This window comes from Amborella trichopoda, chromosome 3 (genome assembly GCF_054954075.1).
Source record: "Amborella trichopoda isolate Santa Cruz 75 chromosome 3, AtrichopodaSantaCruz75HAP2 v2.0, whole genome shotgun sequence".
NCBI classification, from domain to species: Eukaryota; Viridiplantae; Streptophyta; class Magnoliopsida; order Amborellales; family Amborellaceae; genus Amborella; species Amborella trichopoda.
Genome location: NC_142338.1, coordinates 52805813 through 52827919, shown reverse-complemented (window position 1 = coordinate 52827919; position 22107 = coordinate 52805813). Strand labels below are relative to the sequence as shown.

General features: G+C 35.5%; 1 protein-coding gene across 2 annotated transcripts; it reads right to left on the bottom strand.

The window, feature by feature from the left end:
* Positions 1–1996: 1996 nt before the first annotated feature.
* LOC18429275 (GTP-binding protein, HflX) lies at positions 1997–17844 on the bottom strand. 2 transcript variants are annotated; one of them, XM_088861273.1, is made up of 14 exons: positions 17413–17844; positions 15971–16113; positions 14652–14768; positions 11305–11361; positions 11103–11217; positions 10585–10722; positions 6479–6574; positions 6257–6370; positions 5148–5216; positions 3794–3864; positions 3566–3659; positions 3303–3431; positions 3128–3217; positions 1997–2335 (listed from the first exon to the last, which is right to left on the bottom strand). In XM_088861273.1, the coding sequence occupies exons 1-14, from the start codon at positions 17773–17775 to the stop codon at positions 2243–2245; spliced, it is 1689 nt and encodes a 562-aa protein (XP_088717399.1). In that variant the 5' UTR covers positions 17776–17844; the 3' UTR covers positions 1997–2242. The 2 variants fall into 2 exon arrangements, with proteins under 2 accessions (XP_088717399.1, XP_006838624.1); XM_006838561.4 differs by lacking the exon at positions 11305–11361.
* Positions 17845–22107: the final 4263 nt, after the last annotated feature.

The following is a 22107-nucleotide window of genomic DNA, read 5'->3' as shown; positions in this document are numbered from 1 at the left end:
AAAACTACGAGGGTTTGGACGCTCCGTGCATGTGGATGGGAAGGAGTCCAATGATTATCAACTTTTGAAGGGAAGGGTTCGGTGTTCCCATGCACATGGCATATTCTGGTTTGACTTTTCACATGCGGGCCCATGAGTGCACGCGCATAAAGAAAAGATACATGACCAAACTTAGTTATAAATAATTTCAATTCACAGTTATTAGTTTAATTAACAAATAATCGTTAAATATTATTAAGAGTATCAATAATACCTTAAAAAACTAACTACTAAACTATTTGATAAAAGCAGTAGGGCTATGTCTTACCCACTTAATTACCAAAAAAAAAAACGAAAAGGCCAAACAAAAAAAGAAAACGTTTTATTGATTCTTAAGAGCATATTAGTTATCACTATTGCCTATCTTAGTTTTATGAAAAATGTATAAATAAGGTTGCAAGTTTGTATGTTGAAGCAAGTTTACAAGAATCTACACTATTTATCTTAGTTGCACAGTGTGGATGAGAGACTAACTTAAAAGACTTGTCATGAATTGATAGTATTTTAAAAGACGTGTTAAATTTATATTTTACTAATTATCATGAATTGATTGTGTTTTAAAAGGCATCTTAAATCTATACCAAGTAAAATAGACAATATAGAGCATTGTAACCTTTCTTGTACAAGGTTGCAGCATTATACAAACGGCACCCTAATTTTATTAGGTGTTTCAAAGCAACAGAGTGTTTTGGTAGTCTTAAAGAGCAAATCAGAAAGATCTTTCAATTTTGAGAATTGAATCCACACGCAGGTTTAAGCAGAGCTCTCCTCCATCTATAACTGAGTTGGGGCATGTTAAATTGTTTTTCCCAACTAAACTCATTCACAGTGGTTAAAAGTTACAAACCTTGTTTATAGCTGTTAACCGTGGTTAACCGGGAAGCCCAAGATTTAGCCACAATAAAGCTCAATCACTTGCCTAACCTCCGCACTTTAATTATCAAATTTAGGACAGTGTCTATCCTTTCAACTACTCCCCCATGCTTCATTTTTTCAGTAAAAGATTGATTGTTCTGTTGAAGGTCCATACCATACATTCTTGTATTGAAAAAGAGATATAATTTTGAAGAAATATATATAATGAGACCATTTGTTTTTGACATACGAAAATCACAATCATCATTATTATCAATTTTGAAATTGGGTAGTTGAAGATATGTCATTATTTAGGCGTAAATTTGAAAACAAAATTTCTTGAATTTTGTGAGACTTTTGGATTTTACATCTACAGTCCCTTCTTTTAAGCCTTTTCATAACCAACCCCTCTATTTACAAATTCTGACCTCGTTTATCAAAGATACCACAATTTCTCCTAGATTTCTCACCCATTTGTCATAAAACATGTTTTCCTAGAGCTCATTATTGGAGCCCGCGTCCTATTCAATAAAAAAAAGCAAGTTGGTGGCCTTTGCAGTCCTAGAAACTTATTGAACAGTATGTTTCTGAGAAAACTTTAACAAGTGCTTCACTTGACATAGTTATATCCTAAACGTATACTCGTCTGAGCTCTATTGCTTCTCAGAGTTTCCGAGTCGAGGGAGATTGACGCCTCAAGGGCAGGGAGAATATCTCATGCATCAAGGCCCATAGCCAAAACAATGCCAAATCGACTTTCAAAAGCTCCATGCATGAAAACCCTTTGTTTTTGTCTGCAACTTCCTCAATTTATAGAGTTATCTCACTAGCTTACGATGACTCACTACTGAAATTTCAACTCTCACTGGCTTACGATGACTCACTACTTTCACCTTGATTTACAGGTGTACTGTAATTTGGCTGCAGTTAAGCAGTGTTCTATGAATCATGGCTGCAATTAAATGAATATAACATTTTGAGACCAAAGGGAAGTGTTTTAGACAATATTAATACCTTAATCGCAGGGCCCAAAATCCAACATAAAATACGTAAATAAAAGATTCAAGCCATCTATATGGCAATGAGAAGGTACATAGCACAGTTACACCACATCTCATAATCATATTATTTGATCATAACCAATGCTATTTTCATGAAATGTCAAATGCGACTGATCTTCGATGATAATTTCACAGCACCCTGAAACCCTAATCACAATGATTGTTGGTTTCATCCAAGGGCACAAAGTTCTAAAGAAAGGCTAATCTGAAACTGTACAAATTTACATAAAATTATCAAACAATATTCTCAAAGAAGTTTATGTACAGCCTTACCAGTAAAAATTTATTTATGATATACATAGCTGTCTCATGGGAGTCAACTGCCTTGCAAGAGGAAGGGGTACATGTCCTTTTATCAGTGTCCCTTGCTCTTTATACTCCTACAGTACAATGATGAAAAAGATTGAACGTCTTGAATCCAAAGTTACAGAGAAAAACTAATGGGACAGGCTAGCACTCGTAGTCACATGCAAACAGATGGGAAACATGAAGAAGACCAATATATTCATTACAAAACGGATACAAAAACTTATCTCCTATATAAACACAAACACACAAACACACACACACAAACACACACACACAAATCATAAAGCACCCTGAGGACTCCTACTTCACAGAGTGAAAATTAGGGCAGGAAGAATCTACCAAGCCCTCACACATACATGGAACTTCTGTATCCTAAAAAAGAAACCTTCAGTGCTATACGAGAATAAAACTTTTGAGATCAAAAGAGAAACTGTATCATATCGCTCGAAGTTTTCTGATCATAAAATAAATAAACAATTAATTCCAACCTATACTTATATTGATAATATAAAGGGAAAGTATTCTATGCTAGCATTTGGTTTCAAATAGTTCACGCCCTTCAGATGTCAAAGGAGGCAACTGGGGTGTGTCGTTCTTCCAATTACAGTCCACAAAAAATTGATGGACTTTGAAAGACGAACAACATGCCGCAACGGGTTGTTGACATTGCAAAGCGGAAGGTGCTAGTGAAATGCTTGAAAGCCAAATGCTAGCATAATATATAAACACTACTAAAAATTCCCAAGTACAATAAAATATATATCTGAACATTAACTCTCTCGTGCACAACATACTAATGAATATTAAAAAATTGCAATATAGTAACAGTCTTATCATTTTTTGGGCAATTCATGCAAACTTACCGTCCATTCCACCATCCCAATCTGATAAATGGTATTGAGGAGATCTCCTTTATCATAAGGAACTAAAGCTTCAATCCACACCATAGAATCCTATTACAAACGAGCAATTAAGCACAAAGTCAAGAAGATCATAATGTTAGAGAATACAGTATGAGATAATAATGTGTATAAGCACCTTCAGTTTTCCTTGAATTGCATCACACAATTCCTTTAATCCATCACCACTAAGAGCTGATATACAAATAACATGGTCTCTTTCCAGAGCTTCCATCTTGATTTTAGTAGGATCCATAGTTTTATCAACCTGCAAAATCAGAAGCCATTGAATTACGACAATATGTAAATTTGTTGTCTCAGTAGATTACACAGCAGCCAAGAATCGAAATGAAGAGTCTTGCTCCAAGGCAGGGGGTGGGTGCGATAGAGAGAGAGAGAGACCTTGTTCCATACTACAAGTTTGGGGATTGATGCCACATCCAACTCAGAGAGAATTTTGTCTACTGCCCATGTCTGCTGCTGTGCTAAAGGATGGCTGATTCAGCACATGCAAACAATAAAGTTATCAGAACAAAAAATTAGTGGAAATATTTCTAAGGTAGCAACCCAAAAAAACATTTCGACAAATTTTCAAGAAGGAAAAAATTGTAGCAGATATGACATATAAACCTGATGTCGACAACATGAACCAAAAGAGAGGACTCTGAAATTTCTTCTAGTGTTGCTCTAAATGCAGCTACCTGTGACAAATGTAGTAGTTATCAGAGACAATGACCTCCATGGCATCTCCAAATTACTTTTGCAGCAAGATATGAAGGGATATCCTGACTTCTATGCAGCTCAGAATCTAATGCTTTTGCCATGAAAAAGGTCAAAAACAAGAACCTTATCTCCAGAGTCACATAAAACAGGAAATGGTTTCCCCATGGAGTAAGTACAATAGGGGTGCAATCGGCCCAGCTCAGCCCTGGATAACCCAGGACCCGGCCTCTACTTTTGGCCCAAGGGTAGGGTGCAGGCATCAATTCCAGGCCCGGTTGCCTGGCCAGGCCTGGGCCACGAGTCAATAGCTGGGCTGCAAGGCCCAGCCTGACTCCCTCTCCCTCTCCCTCCCTCTCCCTCTCCCTCCCTCTCTCTCTCTCTCTCTCTCTCTCTCACACACACACACACACACACAAAGAGAGAGAGAATACTACTATAATAGACAACATAAAAAATTGAATCATCAACATACATCTGTGAGTAAATGTTGGTGAACCATTAGTTTAACACTGTTAATAGATAAATTTATTAAATGATGAACAATCTTTTAAGATAAGGATCTTATATGATCTTGCTTTTTATCATGCCATTCTCACTTATCCAAACCAAGATATGTATAAAAAGGAAGTGGCTTATTTTTAAGGAGTATTAAAGAATCATCCAATAATAATAAGACTTCCATAAAATTTCTCTCTTCCCATTTTAATCTATCGTGTGCAGCTCAATACATCTCTCTCAATACCCTAAAGAACAAGAGAAGAAGAGAGAAAAAATTATTGCACAAAAACAAATTATATATGCCTGGTGGATTGTTCTCTGAAAATTTCTTTAATTCCTTTCCTAAGATATAGATGGATGGGTTATGTGAGATAAAATCAATCTAGGAGAGGGAACATAGGAAGTACAAAGCTATATTGGAGTAGTGGGAGAGAGAGAAAGAGAGAGAGAGAGAGACGTTTGATATGCGGAAAATCAAATTATCTAAAATAGCAAAAGATATACATCATGATAGGAATGAGATCTATGTTAGATGATATAGAAAGGAAATAAATACAATAGGGCCAGGGCCACCCATAGACCAAGAGAGGCCGGCCAAGGCTCAAGCCAGGGTAGGGTGCCGGCCAGGCCTCTAGGATCAAGGACAGGGCAAAGGCCAACCCCAACCGAGCCCAAATCCAGCCCATTACCACCCTCAAGTATAAATAGAGCTTAGCATTAACAGTAATTCTGAAATGAAGTCAAATTTGGAAAAAGAGATTACCAGGGTTGTTGGTAGCTTCTGTATGAATCCGACAGTGTCTGTAAGAAGGAACTCCTTTCCATTATTGAGCTGTATGGATTCCAGGATACATGTACCTTAGTGCAAGGAATATCTAGGAGATAAAGACAATGGTAACTATGCAAACAAATTGATAACTTATTAAAGAGACTAAAAAATAAATGATATGCATTCCACCAAAAACAAATTCAAAATAGCCAACTAGGTAAGCAGATCCAATCACTAGTTTAGAGATCTCAGAATTCCATGTCAATCTCTGTAAGGTTTTAATAGTTTAAGCCTCATATTACAGTATAACAATGTCTAAAAAGTAAATCAGATTTGAGTTGCCTGATGCTAGTCGAGGAATAGGCAACTTAAAAAGAGAAGCAGACATTTTTCAACAATTTTCCTTTTCAACAATTTTTGTTTCCACTCTAAATCCATTAAGTACATATGCCCCTATTATGTACCAAATCATGTTCTAATTATTATATTACAGATACGGAAAAATAGATTTTAATATTCTTAAATAATTCTCTTTTTTTTTTTTTTAAGTTTTCTTTAAAAAAGGTAAAAGAGATGATCAATCTGACATAGAATAACTCAATCTGCTTTTGCAGTGTTGAATTTCTGAAAGTATAACGCATTATTCCCTTTTAACAGAGAACAATCATTCATCAGAGACCATAAAAAGTCACAAGAATGGACAATTAATGTGCACTAATTACGTACCCCCTCTTGACAAAAAGCCTATGCAGCCCAAACCTGGGCAAGCAACATATCAGATCATTTGATTTTCCCATGCGATACTAGTATTAATGAAACCAAATTTTAGGTTAAATAGTTTAGGAAAAATGAATCACATTAACATAAATAGAAAGACTCTGACTATCTGCTCATTTTCAATTTAGCCACAACAGAGGCAAAATTAGAAAGAAATCCTTTACTGAAAACCCTTCACAAATCACTTCACCACACATTTGGGTGCGATGTGCTTTGTTAAGCCTTCACACACAAGGATGTGGTGTTTACCATTTGTATATAGAATTTAGGCTCTAAAAATTTTATTTCCCTTTGTCACATAAGTGGACTTAGAACTATTGGCTAACCTGCACCCTTCTTGTCGTCGGGTCCAGGGTTGCAAACAAGCGATCCTCAGCAAGTACATCAGCTCCAGTTAGACGATTTAGAATTGTGCTTTTCCCAGCATTTGTGTAACCAACCTTGAATAGAACAAGATCGCATGTGAGGTAAGAAGGCTTTGAGCATCCAGAGATAAATAGGGTGAAAAGTCGGACACTAGAAAATAGATAGCCCATGTTTCTACTCACCAACGATACCACTGGAACAGGTACAGACACGCGACGATTTCGATACTGTCTCCTATGCTCCCGAACAGACTCCAACTCCTTTCTCAGAGCAGTAATCTGACCAAAAAAATTTGTTGGGCAGGCTAAATGAAGAAATGTGCACAACAATTAACAAGGGTTACAAAAGCAGTGGCAAATGTGCAATTGTATGTCTGCATGCTCGACTCACAGCAGCAATGTTTACTTTTTTGGGCATCATATCAAGACTTATGTTTCTTAATCGCTTCGTAGACCTGGGTACAGTACTAGGGAAAGAAGCCAAGAATAGATTAGTAAATATTCTAAGACAGAATTTAAGAGATATCTGTTTTAAATTTTTTGAAAACAAATAACAATCAATCACAAATGAAAGAAAAAAAGAACTCAGAATATATGATGACTCAACATAGAATAATAAGTCCATTTGAGATCCTATGAGAAGCAAACATGCTCTATGTTACATGCAAAACTGAATTACGGAGATGCAAACTCATACAAAAAGATCATTGAGCCTATCAGTGAAGTGTTTCTATATTATTTAGTAAGGGGGCTAGTTTATGCACCCAAGTCTTCGTCGTGGCACCCTTTGCACCAGCATTCCGGTCACCCGACCAGTTATAACTTAGTCATTTCAAACTAACTAAAAGAATGGAGACGCAATATTTGAATTTCCTTATTCAAGACTTATCAAAATGGTAAAGGAATTCCTTCTCACTCCGCTGGCCCTCCCTCCCTTTCTCCCTCCCTCTAACCATCTCTGCCTCCTTACCATTGAAACTAAGGTGATGTAGGCAGTCAATTGTGCTACCCAATTCACTTCAGATGCCCTCCCTCCCTCAGACCATTTCTGCCACTCTGCTTCTCATCCATCGAGTCTAAGGTGATGTAGGCATTCAATTGTGCTGCGTAATTCAGATGTTTGGCACTTCATAAACAGCTTTAAAAAAAGATAAGAGGGATTTTTGGATCACCACGGGAAACCAATTCAATAAATTTTATTTATTTTTTGGTTCCCTGAAAAATTCTCGAGAATTAAAAAATAAAAAACTAAGCAATGGGTGAGAATAGACGGCCAAAACAAATCATGCGAAAGAGCCAATTACAAGGCAGATATACCACAAAATCAGAATTTCCAAATGGAATCGCAGCCTAATGGGAGTTCTTTGGGCACGTCTATATAGTAAACATCAGTTTCATGATAATAATGAATAAGAGAAGAGAAGAGGACAAAAATGTCATTAATAACAAAGGGAAACTAGTATTTCCAAATGTTGGGATTTAATGGCCATTTAAAGGCCTTATGAGAGCATGTAAAACTATGACCTTAGTGATGTGATAAACTCCAATGGGAGTAAGGTCCAGTGGGACCAAATATTATGGTTGAGAGGGACCAAGGGAGGCATTTTGATGCCGTGACTCACCTGGACTTTGACGAGCTAGGCCCAGGTTGATGTCGAGAACCATGTAGCCTTGGGCATGCGGCACAACCGTGGAGGGTTTGTGAGGTCATCCCTTGATGTAGCCTTGGCCATGCGGCACAACAAGTCAAAGGGTGGTTGGCCAAGGGACTGTGTGACCCTTGCATAAAGTTGGCTGGCCTGAGGGGACAAGAGCCAAAAATCCTTATCATTGCCATCACATGATATCTACAATAGATAGTTGTTTGGGAAGTAGCCCATTGGAGCATGTCGTGTATAGAAGCGGAAGATATGGCTCCCATGCGCCATTACAATACTGTGTGAATGTCTATGTGACCTGGGCTTGTCTTTGGGGGGACTTGTAATCCATTGAATAGAAACATGTTCTCTTCGTTTAGTGGCCGACTTCGATGAACCAATCATAAACCCCTGTGATAGGCAGTTGATCATGGGTTTCTTTAGGTCAATTGGAAAAGATGATTGTAGTTCACAGCTACAAGAATAGGTGAAGTGCCTCAGTGACTCTGCATGTTACTTGACCCAATGGATTCAATTCCCGTTGAATTATATTTAAATATATTTTATTTGAATTATTGAACATTAAAATGAATTTTAAAATGCTTTGTAAATTTTATTTCATGAAAAAAGATGTTTAGAGAGCTAAAAAATTGATTTCTCATGCTATTGCAAATACAAAGCTATTTTAAAAATGCTTATGGAGCTTTTTAAATCCTTTTATTTATATTAACATTTTTAGGGGTCAGTGGGGCCCATTTGAAATAGGGCCTCCACCACATGAGAGCCCCACCTTGATGGAGCGTGGGGCCCACATAGCTCCCACACCCCACCTCTCTCTTCTCTCTCTCTTTGACTTGTTGGACAAGTCCAGAAAAAAGGCTATATTTAAGAAAGATTTTGGTTAAAAGATTGATTGGGAGAGAGGAAGGTATGATCTATTCAAAATTTAGTGAGTTGTTCCATAACTTGATATTTTTGGAAACTATACTCTATTTTCCTTAAATCGATATTTGATGGGAATGGGTCAAGAAAACTGAGGGATAATGGTTCCAAAACCCTTTAATCATGATTGCTGATTTAGGTAACGAGTGACTAAGATCTCTTCACCCCACAAATATCCTTAGATCGACGATCAAGATTAAGTCTCAAAAGGATGGCAAATACTAGAACCCCAGAAACCTCAGATTGTATCCATATATACACCTCAAGGGGGTGGCCTCTAGGTGAGTCTCTCTCTAGACCTCTCTCTCTCCTCCCTAACTAGCACGTCACTCTCTCTTTCTTTCTTTCTCATCACATCTCTCTTTAGGTTAGGGTAAATGGGTCGCCATGGTCCAAAGTTTACTCAAGAGGTGGTGCGCCCCAACTAAACCTAGATGTAGAGATAGTTATAACTTATATCCCATGGTAATGTGATGGATCATGCTCACATATTTTAGATTAGGGTTTGCCTAGGCTTCCCATTGTGTGAGACAAAAAGTTAAGAACCTCGATCCTATATGCTATTGGTGTGGATATTTGGAGTGGAGTGTAACAAGTCCTTGGGGGTAACTCTTAGCATAGTGATCTGGTATTTTACAGCTCCATGTCTCTTGATTCATTCTTGTATATTGCATTTTGATTTTAATTAAGCAAAAAGCTTTTTTTATGGCATGCAAGTGATGATCCTAGGTCATATTAAGGTTTTATTTTATGAATTAAAGATGTATCTTGGACACCTGTAAGTGTTTTAGCCAAATGAATAAAAGAAAGAAGAGAATTTTTAACTGTATACACTTGGCTAGATTACATTGTCCACCTTTCACCAAAATAGTTATCTAACAGTTCTATGGCTACAGGCATTCCAAGAACCCAGCAGGAGAACTACCTCTCAATGATCACCCTTTGCACCCTTCCACTTATAGTTGCATGCTGAAGAGAGAAAGAGAACCATACCGATGATTTTGGGTGGTGAGAGAGACAAAGGGAGATTTGGTAAGGCCTTGGAAGAACGAAGTCTAGAGAGAGAGAGAATAGTTTCCTGGTATGGCATAAGAGAAGAGGGGGGGGAATCATTTTTTGGTAGGAGAGATAGATGGGTTCCTCTACCACTTTGTGAAGCATTTAGTAGGGAAATTTTAAGGATTGAATTTCCATAGTCTTAGTAAGTTAAAAAATGATTCACTTATAACCTGTTAGGCGACCTGTGAGGCAGCACGAAGGGAGCAGTTACAAAAACCTTGCGTGCATAAACTAGCTCCTTTATTAATAATCATAAGTTGAGCTCCTTGATAATTCAGATATTATCACTTAAATGATTATCCCTTGTGTGGTTCCCTCCAACCCCACCTAAAGCTATATTGGGAGAAAAGCACAAACCAATGAACCAACATTATACAAGAAAAAAAACATTATACAACTTCCATTTATACTCAAGTTATTTTGTCTCTTGGTTTACAACGTCAAGTTCCCAAAAGGAGTGAATCATCTATGAGAATAGCCAGCCCTAAAGAATGTTTTTTTTCGGTAGCAGTACAATTTAAGTCTCCATTCAAGGAATTTCATTACTCCCAAGTTAGGTCATGCCTCAACTACTACTTTTCCAATGAATCCATGCATAATCACACATAAATAAATGAATGGTATATTTGATTCAACAAAATGCTCACTTACCTGAGTTCGTAAGATGCGCTTGTCCACTTCAATCTGCTTTTCACCCATACCTTTGACCCTTCCTCCTGCTTGCCGTTCCAGGTGGGACCACATCTTCGTCAGCCTTGGCAGTTGGTATTCCATTTGTGCCAGTGAAACCTGATAGCAATTATGCAGTATTGCTGATAAAAAATACTAAACACATGTGACTTCCTACCATAACATGCTTTATTTTGATAATGGGCATACAGTTAAAAACGTCTTATACACTACCATTGTGTGCATGGTGGTAGCATAGTCAACTTTCAGTCATCCAATAAAGGCATTTGGTATATAGGTGCTCATGAAAATAATAATGAAAATTGATTCTCAAGTATCACGGTACCATATACTATAGTTTAAGAAAAAAAGCTATCATTCGAGTATCAAAGATGTGATGCATAAACCTAACAATTTAGTTATATCATCATCATCCGAGTCTTATTCCAACTATTTGGGATCCACTAAATTTAGTTATATAGATAGGAAAAGAATTTTGCCTGTAAAGCCGCTTCATGAGTTGCGGCCCTCTGATTGAAGATATCCAGAATTAGGGCAGTTCGGTCACAAACTCGAACATCGCCACCGAATGCCTTTTCCAAGTTACGAAGCTGCCTGAAAATGACAATTACATAAAAAAATTGAACTTGGAGTATAAGTTTAGCAACTGACAAACTGTTGGTCAGTTGTTTGAATGAGAACCTGAAAGATAACGGTATAAAAGTTCCAACATGTTTTGCTACTGGTTGCAAAAAGTATCTGAGAATAGAATACCCCCAAGATAAGTTAAAGAAAATTACTGGGTAAAATCAATAATCTTTTAAGGTATAGCAAACCATCCAATCCACGAAATAGAAACGATACTACAACTATATCATTGTAATGAAGAAATATAATGGCAGGCTTTGAATGGGCACTTTTATCCTGTGTTCTCAATATTGAAGTAATAAAAAAGGCATAAAAAGGTAATTTAATTACAATAATTTCCAATGAAATGTATGTCATTAAATAAAGCTCACCCCTAGAGGACTTTTGAGGGGCAGTGGCAGTGATTGTGCTCTAATACCGAGCCATCTCACAGAAAAGAAGTTTAAGGAGCCACATTGGGGGGCATCTGAAATAAATTTCATGAGAGTGCTCAGGAGCAACGGTTTCACAAATTTGAGAAATGCCTCACAAAGATCTTGCAGGCATTAGAGCAACAGATATACGGTTTAATTGGATTTCATAAGCTCACAGTTGTGGCTAGTAGAGCAGATCAGCAGATAGTCCAGTAGCCCCACCACTTAGCTGCTCAAGTTTAAATTTAATGTAGTTCAATTAGGAACCCTAGCCTAACAGGAACAGGACAGATGATTATGGATCCACCCAATGCACTGTATCCAGCCCAATTGGATTGAGAGATTCTGTAGAGGCCAGATTCCAAGATCTATGAGCAGGATCAATATTAAAAATACCAGTACTAAGTTTTTGAGCTAAGGGGTGTGACAATACATTATGGAATCGGCCCCTAAATCAGGGTTTAGAACAGAAAAAATAATTATCTTTATACTTTAAAATATAGCAGTCTAAATGGTGAAATTTGGGAAATATTGGATATTATGGTGGTGCCATTTTTTACTTATTAATAAATTTCAACAAGTGATAGCTTTACGACAGCTATAATAGGCATTTTTTTTAACAAAAGGATATGAACAGATTTATATCAACTGTACATTTCAAATATATAAAAGCGATATGTCAACTTTATACTGATATAAAATGGCTGCTATTAACCTCAAAATTGTCAATATCCGACTTTATAAAGCGATTTTGATTATACAGATACACCATGTCACATCAGCCATATATTGGTGTGAGCAGGGCCCAATTCATTAATACTGGCCAATATAACTGATATTTTCTATTTTAAAACATTGCACAGAACAATGGATATTCCCTCAGCGTTGACCAGGGCCATAAGTCATTGAGGGCAAATCCCTCAATGTTATTAGATGGGTCACGATTGTATTAACTCCCCCATGACATTTGGCTCATATCTTCAATGAGATCAGGAGATTGTTGCTTAGGAAATGATTTCCCTATGACACTCTCCAAAAAGCCAATACAGAAACCAGCACACTGCTTGATATGGTCTGACAAAAGAACGTATTCTGATTGTGGGCATATAAATGTCATAATATAGAGGAGACCTAACTCCCTCTCCTCTATTACCATCCACATTTCTTCTCCTCTATGTCCCCTTTCTCCCACCCCCCCCTCTCTTCCCTCTCATGTATATTTCTCCATCCTTTCTCCCACCCCCCCTCTCCCCCCTCCCCGCTCTTCCCTCTCATGTATATTTCTCCATCTTATGCACACATCTTCAGTTTTTTTATCCCAAGAGTATATACTTTGCTTGCTCTTTGTCCCTCCCTCCCTCCCTCTAAACATACATGCACATATATTCATACAAACATCATAATCATCTAAGCCTTATCTCAACTATTTGGGGTTGGATACATGAATCCTGGTCCGTCATTGTGCTCATAGGTTCAGGGTGCATGACAAGATTTGGAAAAGTTTTATGTTGGCCACACTACCTAACTCAAACCTACTCCTTTACCCGAGCTTGGGACCGGCATGATCAGCTTGGAGCCAGCCAAAGCGGAGCTATGTAGATATATTCATACATACATACATATGGAAAAAGCTTCCGATAGGTTATCACCTAAAATGAATACTAATTTAGGTTATACTCCTAGATGTCGAATCTTGATTGAATGGTTAAAAATGCATGTTACTATTTGAATTTTTAATATTTTCTATAATTTTTTCTACAAATCAGATCAAGATGAAATTTTGGGCATATGTACTGCATAATAAGGAGTGCAAAAAAATATAATGCAAATATTTCCCAAGACTTAAAATGACCAAACTACCTTTGAAATATGGTGGGGTAATTTGGTAATTTTAAGTTTTATGAGGGCCGCAACTCATAAAACTGTGCAAAAGCTTTCCTTGGGGACTGTAAATGCATCCATAACTTGACCTTTATAGCATATTTAAAACAAATAACTTTCTTCATCCTTAAATTTATATACATTGTAAATTTGCAAGCAGCTCTGTATTTCTAAAATCCAAATTGTAGTAGTGCATGAAGAATCTGATTTTCAGAAGCTCAACCATTTCATTCACATGAAGCTCTTGAAATTCTAGTTTTAAGCAGAACAACATGAACTGGAAATTAAATAAAAATAGATGTGCTAGCATATTCAATAATATGAATAGCTTCAACTTTCTTCATCCTTAAATTTATATACATTGTAAATTTGCAAGCAGCTCTGTATTTCTAAAATCCAAATTGTAGTAGTGCATGAAGAATCTGATTTTCAGAAGCTCAACCATTTCATTCACATGAAGCTCTTGAAATTCTAGTTTTAAGCAGAACAACATGAACTGGATCCCAAATAAATACAAATAGATGTGCTAGCATATTCAATAATATGAATAGCTTCAGAAATTAAACAATTATATCCCCGGTCGAGTGACAAAAATGAAGCTTTATTCATAAGCGGTAAACTGCATGCAGATTTTCCTGCAAGTAAATATGAGCGGAAAATTCAAACAGTAATCCATGAAGAGCAATTTTCAACAGCAAGCAAAAGGCCTAAAAGAATTTCAGGTTTGTATCCTGCCACAAGAAAACAAACAAACTTATACACACAACACACAAGCAGGTGAGGGCACGCACACACAGAAAAAAAGAAGAGGGGGGGCGCTTTCGCAACGTGCGCACACGCACACGCACACGCACACACACAAAAAAGGCCCCCTCCTGGGGGGTGGGGGGCTTTCGGGATATATTCGGAACTGGCAAATTCTTAGTTGCAGAAAACAAGAAGTTCAGAACTTCAGATATAAGCCTGATTTTTTTGCGATCACTTCAAAATGAACTCATATATGAATCAACCATATGAAGGTGTGTGTAAAAAAACAACAGCATTATCATCCTCTCCCTAATTCAAGTGATCATGAAGAGAGCAGTAGAATTTTTTGCTCTAATTTACCCTGCTGATAACTCATCATCAAATATTACAGTCTCCACATCAAGGGCGTGAATAGCATTCTTGATTTCTGAAACTTTGCCGGATCCAATGTACGTTCGTGAATTTGGATGGGCTAGCCTGCCAATGTATATGTTAGTTTAGAATTCAATGCCCAAAAAACGATATTTGATGAGAGAACATACTAAAAAGTTACTTGTATACAATGTGCAAACAAAATATGAACTCTGATTAGCAGGTTTATCAAGGAAAAATTACTCATGTTAAACCTTTCCTGCATTTGTCAAGCCTCAAGACAGTATCACATGATCTACAAAAAACAAATGTTACATATATTGTTGTATTCTTGAATTGGATTACTATAAGTTGGGTTTATTTTATTGATTTATTCTCGGAGGGGATTCTTTCTCACTTGTGCAAGTTGGTACCTTGAATGCATGTCCAAATCCATTATGTTTCATAATTGGGAATTTGAGAGCTCTTCACATGTGTGTAAGATCCCAATGGTGGAAAATGTACTTGAAATATTTTGTATTTTGTAACAATGTGATGGTATCAGATGTAATTAAAGACAAAGTGGGATAAATATAGGTCGTACAAGGCTTTTTTATAAATCAGAACCCCAACAATGACATGGGTTTTGGATGAATCAACAAAATCATCAATCGCATAACTCAAGTCATGGCCTGTTTCTTCTGGCAAGCAAGCCTGGTGTATGACTTGACAAAAGCTGAATCAAGACGACTTTGGTAAACCATGACTCCACTACAAGTCTACGACCTTTGGAACTACAATTCAAGGAGGTAATTAACCACTTCATCACTGCATTGCATCATGTTAATCAATTATTGATCTTCATAGGAAGTGTATGACCTTTTTATATCTGTATTATAAATAAAGATTGATTAGTTTCTACTCTTTGCAACAATTGTCAACATTATTGTGTTATGGACAATAATTTGTTTTGATATTTTTAACCTTTAACTATGTCATGAAGAAATGCGTCATTTATTGGTCAGGTCAGACCATAATCTTGCTATATGATGCATGAAATCATCTCTCAAGAAAAACAATGATGCATGAAGGACCACTAGTGTAGAACACGCAAAATAAGAAGAGGAGGTGAGGTTGCCAACTGCAATTATCGCACTGGATCTATACAACTCCAAGAAATCAAAATCGCATGGAAAGATTCCGGAATGGAATCCTTAAAATAAAGTATGGAAGGCACAACAGAAGAGTGTATGCAATCAACACTACTAGTCCTGAAGAAGGGTTTTCGCCTACAATTATGGTGCCATAAGAAAAAGTGCAGTACTTACTTCTGATATGTACTGCCAACAACCAACAACCCTGCAGTGTCTGCCAGTTGGGCTAACTCCTCGAGTGACTCTTCTATACCCAAGAAATCATCTTCACCACGTTTATGTTCAACACCAACTAGGTAAGCTTTTTCCAAGTAAACCTACACAAGTTTGGTCAAGAATTATGGTACATCTACTCAAAAAGTTAGAAGAATCATCATAAGGCCCAAAAAAGAAACAAAACTACTGTTTAGGAAATCGCCTAGGCCAAGGGACTCGGTCCTCGGCCGAGTACTGTATTAGGGCAAAACTCCTGGATAAATTAATAAATGAAAATGGAAAAAATTAAAGAAATAAAATAAATATACTAAAAGTTAAATAAAACTTAAGGCAAACTTAAAAACTCCAAATAAGACTAAAAAATTATAGAAAAAATGGATTTAAAAAAAATATCATTCTAGTAGGGAACTTCTTAAAAAAACATCTAAAAAAATAAAATACAAAAAATAGGGTTACGTCAAAAAAACTCACCAATCTTTGCCAAAAAATCCAAATTACTTAAAAAAATTATACAACAATCTGACATTTTTTGCAATTTTTTTTAATGTTATTTTAATTTATTTTTTAGGTACCTGAAGTTGAACACGCAACAGTCACTAGTTCCAAGAATACTACAAAAGTTTTACAACGTCAAGAAATACTACATGCCATTTACCTATTACAAGGAAATAAAGAAAAGTCGTATCTACTGGCTAAGAACATTATCACGAATGACCTTAACTTTTCTGATTTCATGTATCTTCTTTGACAACAGTGGCGAGCCTCAAATTTGCAATAGCCCAATTAGTATAGTCGTGCAAGAAACTTAACAACTTTTTTTTTAATGACTAATTCTACTCAAGAAAAATAACACAATACTCAGCAGACTGCAACACCAGATCATTTTGTTTCAGGGAACAAATACATTGATATCTCATTTTCAATTCACCTCCACAGGAAACTGATAGAATTTTATGATTGTATTTCATACACAGGAGTTATCAATCTTCTGGTGCTTAGTGATTTTTTATGTTAAACAATAATAACTGAGTTCAAAAAATGGACATGGTGATTAATTTACTGTAGTTCAGTATTTCAGAACAATGGTCTATTTACCCCAAAAAAAAATAAAAAAGAAAAAGACCAATGGTTTGAAAATAAAATCAATGAAACTTCAAAATTAGCAATGAAACTTCAAAATTCGCAAACGAGGGTAAGCTAGAGCAATTTGAAAAGGCTAAAAACAAACAAATTATTGCCTTTTATGTAACATAAATCCAGGCAAATAAAAGACAAATAGACTGAACTATAGACCAAACATAAAAATGCCTACAACATATATACATGAATTTAGATGGAAATACACAGGAAAGGAAAATACCAACAGAGTGAAAAAATGAAGAAAGAGAAGAAGAACGAACCTCTCTTCCATTGCGCAAAGTGAACCTCTCATAGTCAAAGGTCCCATCCCCTGGCTTTCGATCTTTGTTTGAGCTTTTCTTAGGAAACCCATTTCCCTTATCTTCTTTAATGGACTCTTCAACAACTTCAGGAGAATCCCCATTAACCTCAAGCTCTGATTTTGCAACCATGGCTTCTCCTGCTGCTATAGCATCGACCTCTATAATCTGAGTAGGTTGCAGGTCTCCAATGGCACTCGAAACTTTCAAAGGACGTGTCCATAAGGGGAGCCAACAAGTGGGGTAGTTCTTCCATGGACGAGTGTGAAGAATTCTTGCTCCTAAGGGGGCTCTGCAACTCAATGGAACAACTGCAACGCTCATGTTTTCGTAAAAAAGGATGGCTCTCGCCCTCGGTCTTGCAACGGAGAGAAACCAATCAATTTAGGGGTCGTCGAACTCCCACGAAATCCTCTCTCTTTATTTCTCTCTAAGACCACAGCTCTCTCTCTCTCCGGAGCATATTGTATATTTGCTCCAGGGAATTTTGGGATCGATCAAATAAAATTTACGTACATGTCTCCCATAGTCCCAAGATTTTCATCGTTTAAACCGTTCCCTTCAATTTTTCATTTTACGATCATACCCATTTTTTACTTCACATTGTTATTCAAATCTCCTTACTTTTATATGTTGAGGGTCCAAAGTTTAAGTGTGTTTCTAAAAGGATAAATCCAACAACAAACTTAGAACTTTGAAGTTTCAAAGTTTATCTTAAAAAACACACATTGGACACTGAAGGCCTAAAGTTTACCTTCAAAAATAAACTTCACACCTTGAATGTATGAAGTTTACAAATCTAACTATAGCTTAAAGGTCTTGAGTTTTTTTTTTTTAAGGAAGATATGAAATTTGTTTTTTTTGGGAAATTATCGAAATATACCTTAATTTTTTTATTATTATAAATAACTTCAAACTTTTAAAAACCTCATCCATACTTTTTTTTTTGACTGAGTATACGAGAATAGCTTTCACAATAGTCTTCGAATCGTAAAGGCATCACGATCTATTGAAAAATGTGATGGTCATGACGGGGTTGTAAGTCAAATGTAGTTTTGCAGCATCACAACACTTAAAGAACCGTAATGGTTTATTGGACTATTACAGTTCTAATTTAACCGTTATACCTTCGTCATGGGGTATAAGAACTCTTAACAACTATCACGGCTTTTTAAGTGACATGATGCCTCTTAATGGCCATTGGCTTTGTTTAATTGCCATGACATCTCAAAACACTAAATTGCCCATTACCATCACGATCGTAAGACTATCGTGATGTCTTCACGGTCCTAAAACTATCGCGAATACTATTTTAGTAAATAAATTATAAAAAGTGAAGGAAATGAGTATGGAAATCTAAAAATCAAGGTATATTTTTTCTTATTTATTTGGTGTTTTTATTTTTTGGAGAAAAGAAGTTCATCTTTGAATCTTCAATGCCATAAATTTGTATTTGGGATAATTCGTTGGAAATAAACTTAAACTTTGAGCATTCTAAATTTGAAGAAGGAACAACTCAATCTAAAACAAAAAATAAAAATATAGGTATGAGCATAAAAAAGAAAATTTAAAAGAGATATTTTATATATCATGAATTTGGGGGGACATGTGCCTAATTTTTTTAAATAAATTTATATTAAAAAAAGAAAAAAAAAATTGAGCTTTAGGATCTTGCCCGAAATATCATTCCTTTTGAGCACATGAAAACATGTGATTTGAATTTTTTGAGATAGGTCGTTGGGTTCAAGATGTTACCTCCAAATTCTGAGATCCTGAATATATTCTTAATCGGGATTCTATTGTAAGGATCAATTGTGCAATACACGCCCCTGTAGGTTCACAAAAGCTCTTGACCTCTCTAATAATCAATCTCCTCTAGAGTGTAGTTTCTCAAACCTCAAAAATAAAAATAAAAAAAAACTAATAATAAAAAATAAAAAATAAAATAATAATAAATATTCTCTCTCAATTGTTTACTCATTTCCAATAATGCATTGCCTTTCAAAATCCATATTGAGAAAAGGACAATAAAAGCATGAAACTTTATCCTTCACTTAACTTATATTAGAAAAAGATAAAATTATATGTATGGGTGTGGTTTATATAGAGCCTAGGCTTTAAACAATCAAATTAGAGCCTATCTTCAAATAATGTCAAAAAATATGATTTCAATACTGAAAATCTTTAGGCTAATCTTAAAATATATATATATATATATTTATTTATAAAATTTAAAACTTTCAAAATAGTGTAGATTGACAAATCTATGAAAACTTGAAAATTGATGGTAAAAAAATACGTTATAAAATACATAATTTTCAAAACTTGAAATCTTTTGTTTTTTTTCTCATGTTCTTGCATCTGGATGTCAAGATGGTCAATTTGAGGATATTTGAAAATCAAAACAATATCTTCTAGTGAAAATTTGGATGTGGCCACTTATTTGTTTGTTTAAAGCCTCGGCTGTATATAAACTTTTCCGTATGTTATAAAGCGTAAGCTACAGTTGGAGCTTACGCGTCAAGTAAATAGAGCTCGGTAGCTCGCGGCTTTCCTTAACTCGTGAATGTTCAAACTATATTATAGGTAGTCCACAAATTTAAAGTATTACAATTATCTTATGAATATTATGCGTGTATTTTTGTTAAAAGAATCAATTTCATAATTAACTTTGTAATATATGATAGACATAAATCCAATTTTTGTCCATATGCATTGATCATGCGAGAGACTAAATACACAGTACATGCCCATAAGTGTACCAAATTTTTGCCACCATGTATTTCTTTGATTGAAGTTGTTATTTTCCGAATCTTCATTGATGCAAGATTATGAATGTTTTATCTACGTCGTCTCCGTAAATTTTCATCTCTTTGAATTTTTAGAATTAGGAGTATTGATATATTAACAACAAATGAATGGATCCTAGGATTCTTGCAAACTTATGATGTAGTTGAAATTATTTGGAATCGTTGTTGACCTAAATTTCGACCACTTCAATACATAAACTTATTCCCACATCTGTTGTATTTCTTTCATTGAAAATTTTTATTTCTTGGTATTTTGATTGATGCAATATTTGGAATGTCTTCTCTGCATCTCATTAGATTTTGATCTTTAGGGTTGGAAGTAAAAAAATTTCTACAACAAATGACATGCTTCTAGGGTTCTTCCATAGTTATGATATATTTAAATTTTTTCAGAATTTTTGCCGAGGTAAAACGGAACCATTTATTTACTGAAACTTGAATTTTTATTTTCGACAAAGTCATTGCTCTGTATTGTTGCAAAAATTTGTCAGTCTTACTGAACTTCTACCAAGTACAAAAACCCACAAATCTTAAAACACAATATTCCTTTTCTCTTTGTACAGTTTTTTGTATTCTTTTTTGTCACCATAAAATCATTGAACAATCAATTTCAGTCATGCTTTGAAAACTGGCTGATAGAAATCACATTTACAAGATTATTGGGTTTTAGTTTTGATTCTCTTTATCTGTGTTGCATTGTTTATGGATTCATATCAAAATTTTATTGAGATGGAGAAATTTATTGAAACTGAGATATAAATTTTAGGGTATTTTCTACAGTAACTGGAACTCTAATTTAAATATTTTGGTTGCCATATGTTTCTTATTTATTTTATTTAAGATATTTGCAGTTACGTTTCTCTCTGATCTATGGTTTTATTCTCTCTGAGAATTGGTTTTACTATATTTATATTAGGGTTTCTCAAGGTAAAAAGATTAATTCTGGAATATATTCTTATGATATCTTATTAAAAATTTACAATGTTTATATGATACACTATATTTGATTTTTTGATATTGCACACCAGTTGTTTGATAGATCGTCTAAAAACAAATAGAAAAGAACAACAAATTTAGATTTTTCATATCAAATTCAGTCGAAGGAACATAAACGAATTCTCTTATTTGTGAGGCCATGCTCTCAAGTAAATCATACATTTTCTCTGATTGTGAATTCCTCCTGTCTTCAACCCCAAACATGTAAATAGCCTCTAAATAGATCTCCAAACCTGCTACTGGATGGACTTGAAGCACCATCAATGTGAACTTCACTTGGGTTTAATTAGGTGGTCACCTACATGAGTCAAAGATCTTTGGTATTAGATGGGGTTTTGCACCTAAACGCTATTGGCTAAAAAACTTGAGCTAAGCTATATAACTAGGATTACAGGGAAACTGTATGGGAATTTCATTAGTAATTTGGCAATGTACTTGCCTGAGTGTAGTCGACCGATGATTGTTCTTCCTATGAAGAACCTGTTTGTTTAGGTCTTGTTGAACTTTCCAAATGATAAGTGAAGAAAGGATAAGTGTTTGATTGACTATGGTTGCATAATTAAATGAAAGTAGCTTTCATTTGTGGTCTGGTGCTCTTCATATCGTACTCTTGGAACATCATAACAGTAGGATGTCTTCTTAACGTAATCAAGAGGGTTGGTAAGGCATCCATTGGTCTTGGAGTATCAAAGACAAGTTAGAGGATATTCCTCATAGGAGCACCTCTTCAGAGATCTCCTTTAATTATCCAAATAAATAATTAGAAAAGCTCTTGATTGTCATAGCTCGAAATGGGCAGGCATTTACTTGTGTGAGCATATGGGAGTATCTCCCACAATTACAAATTGAA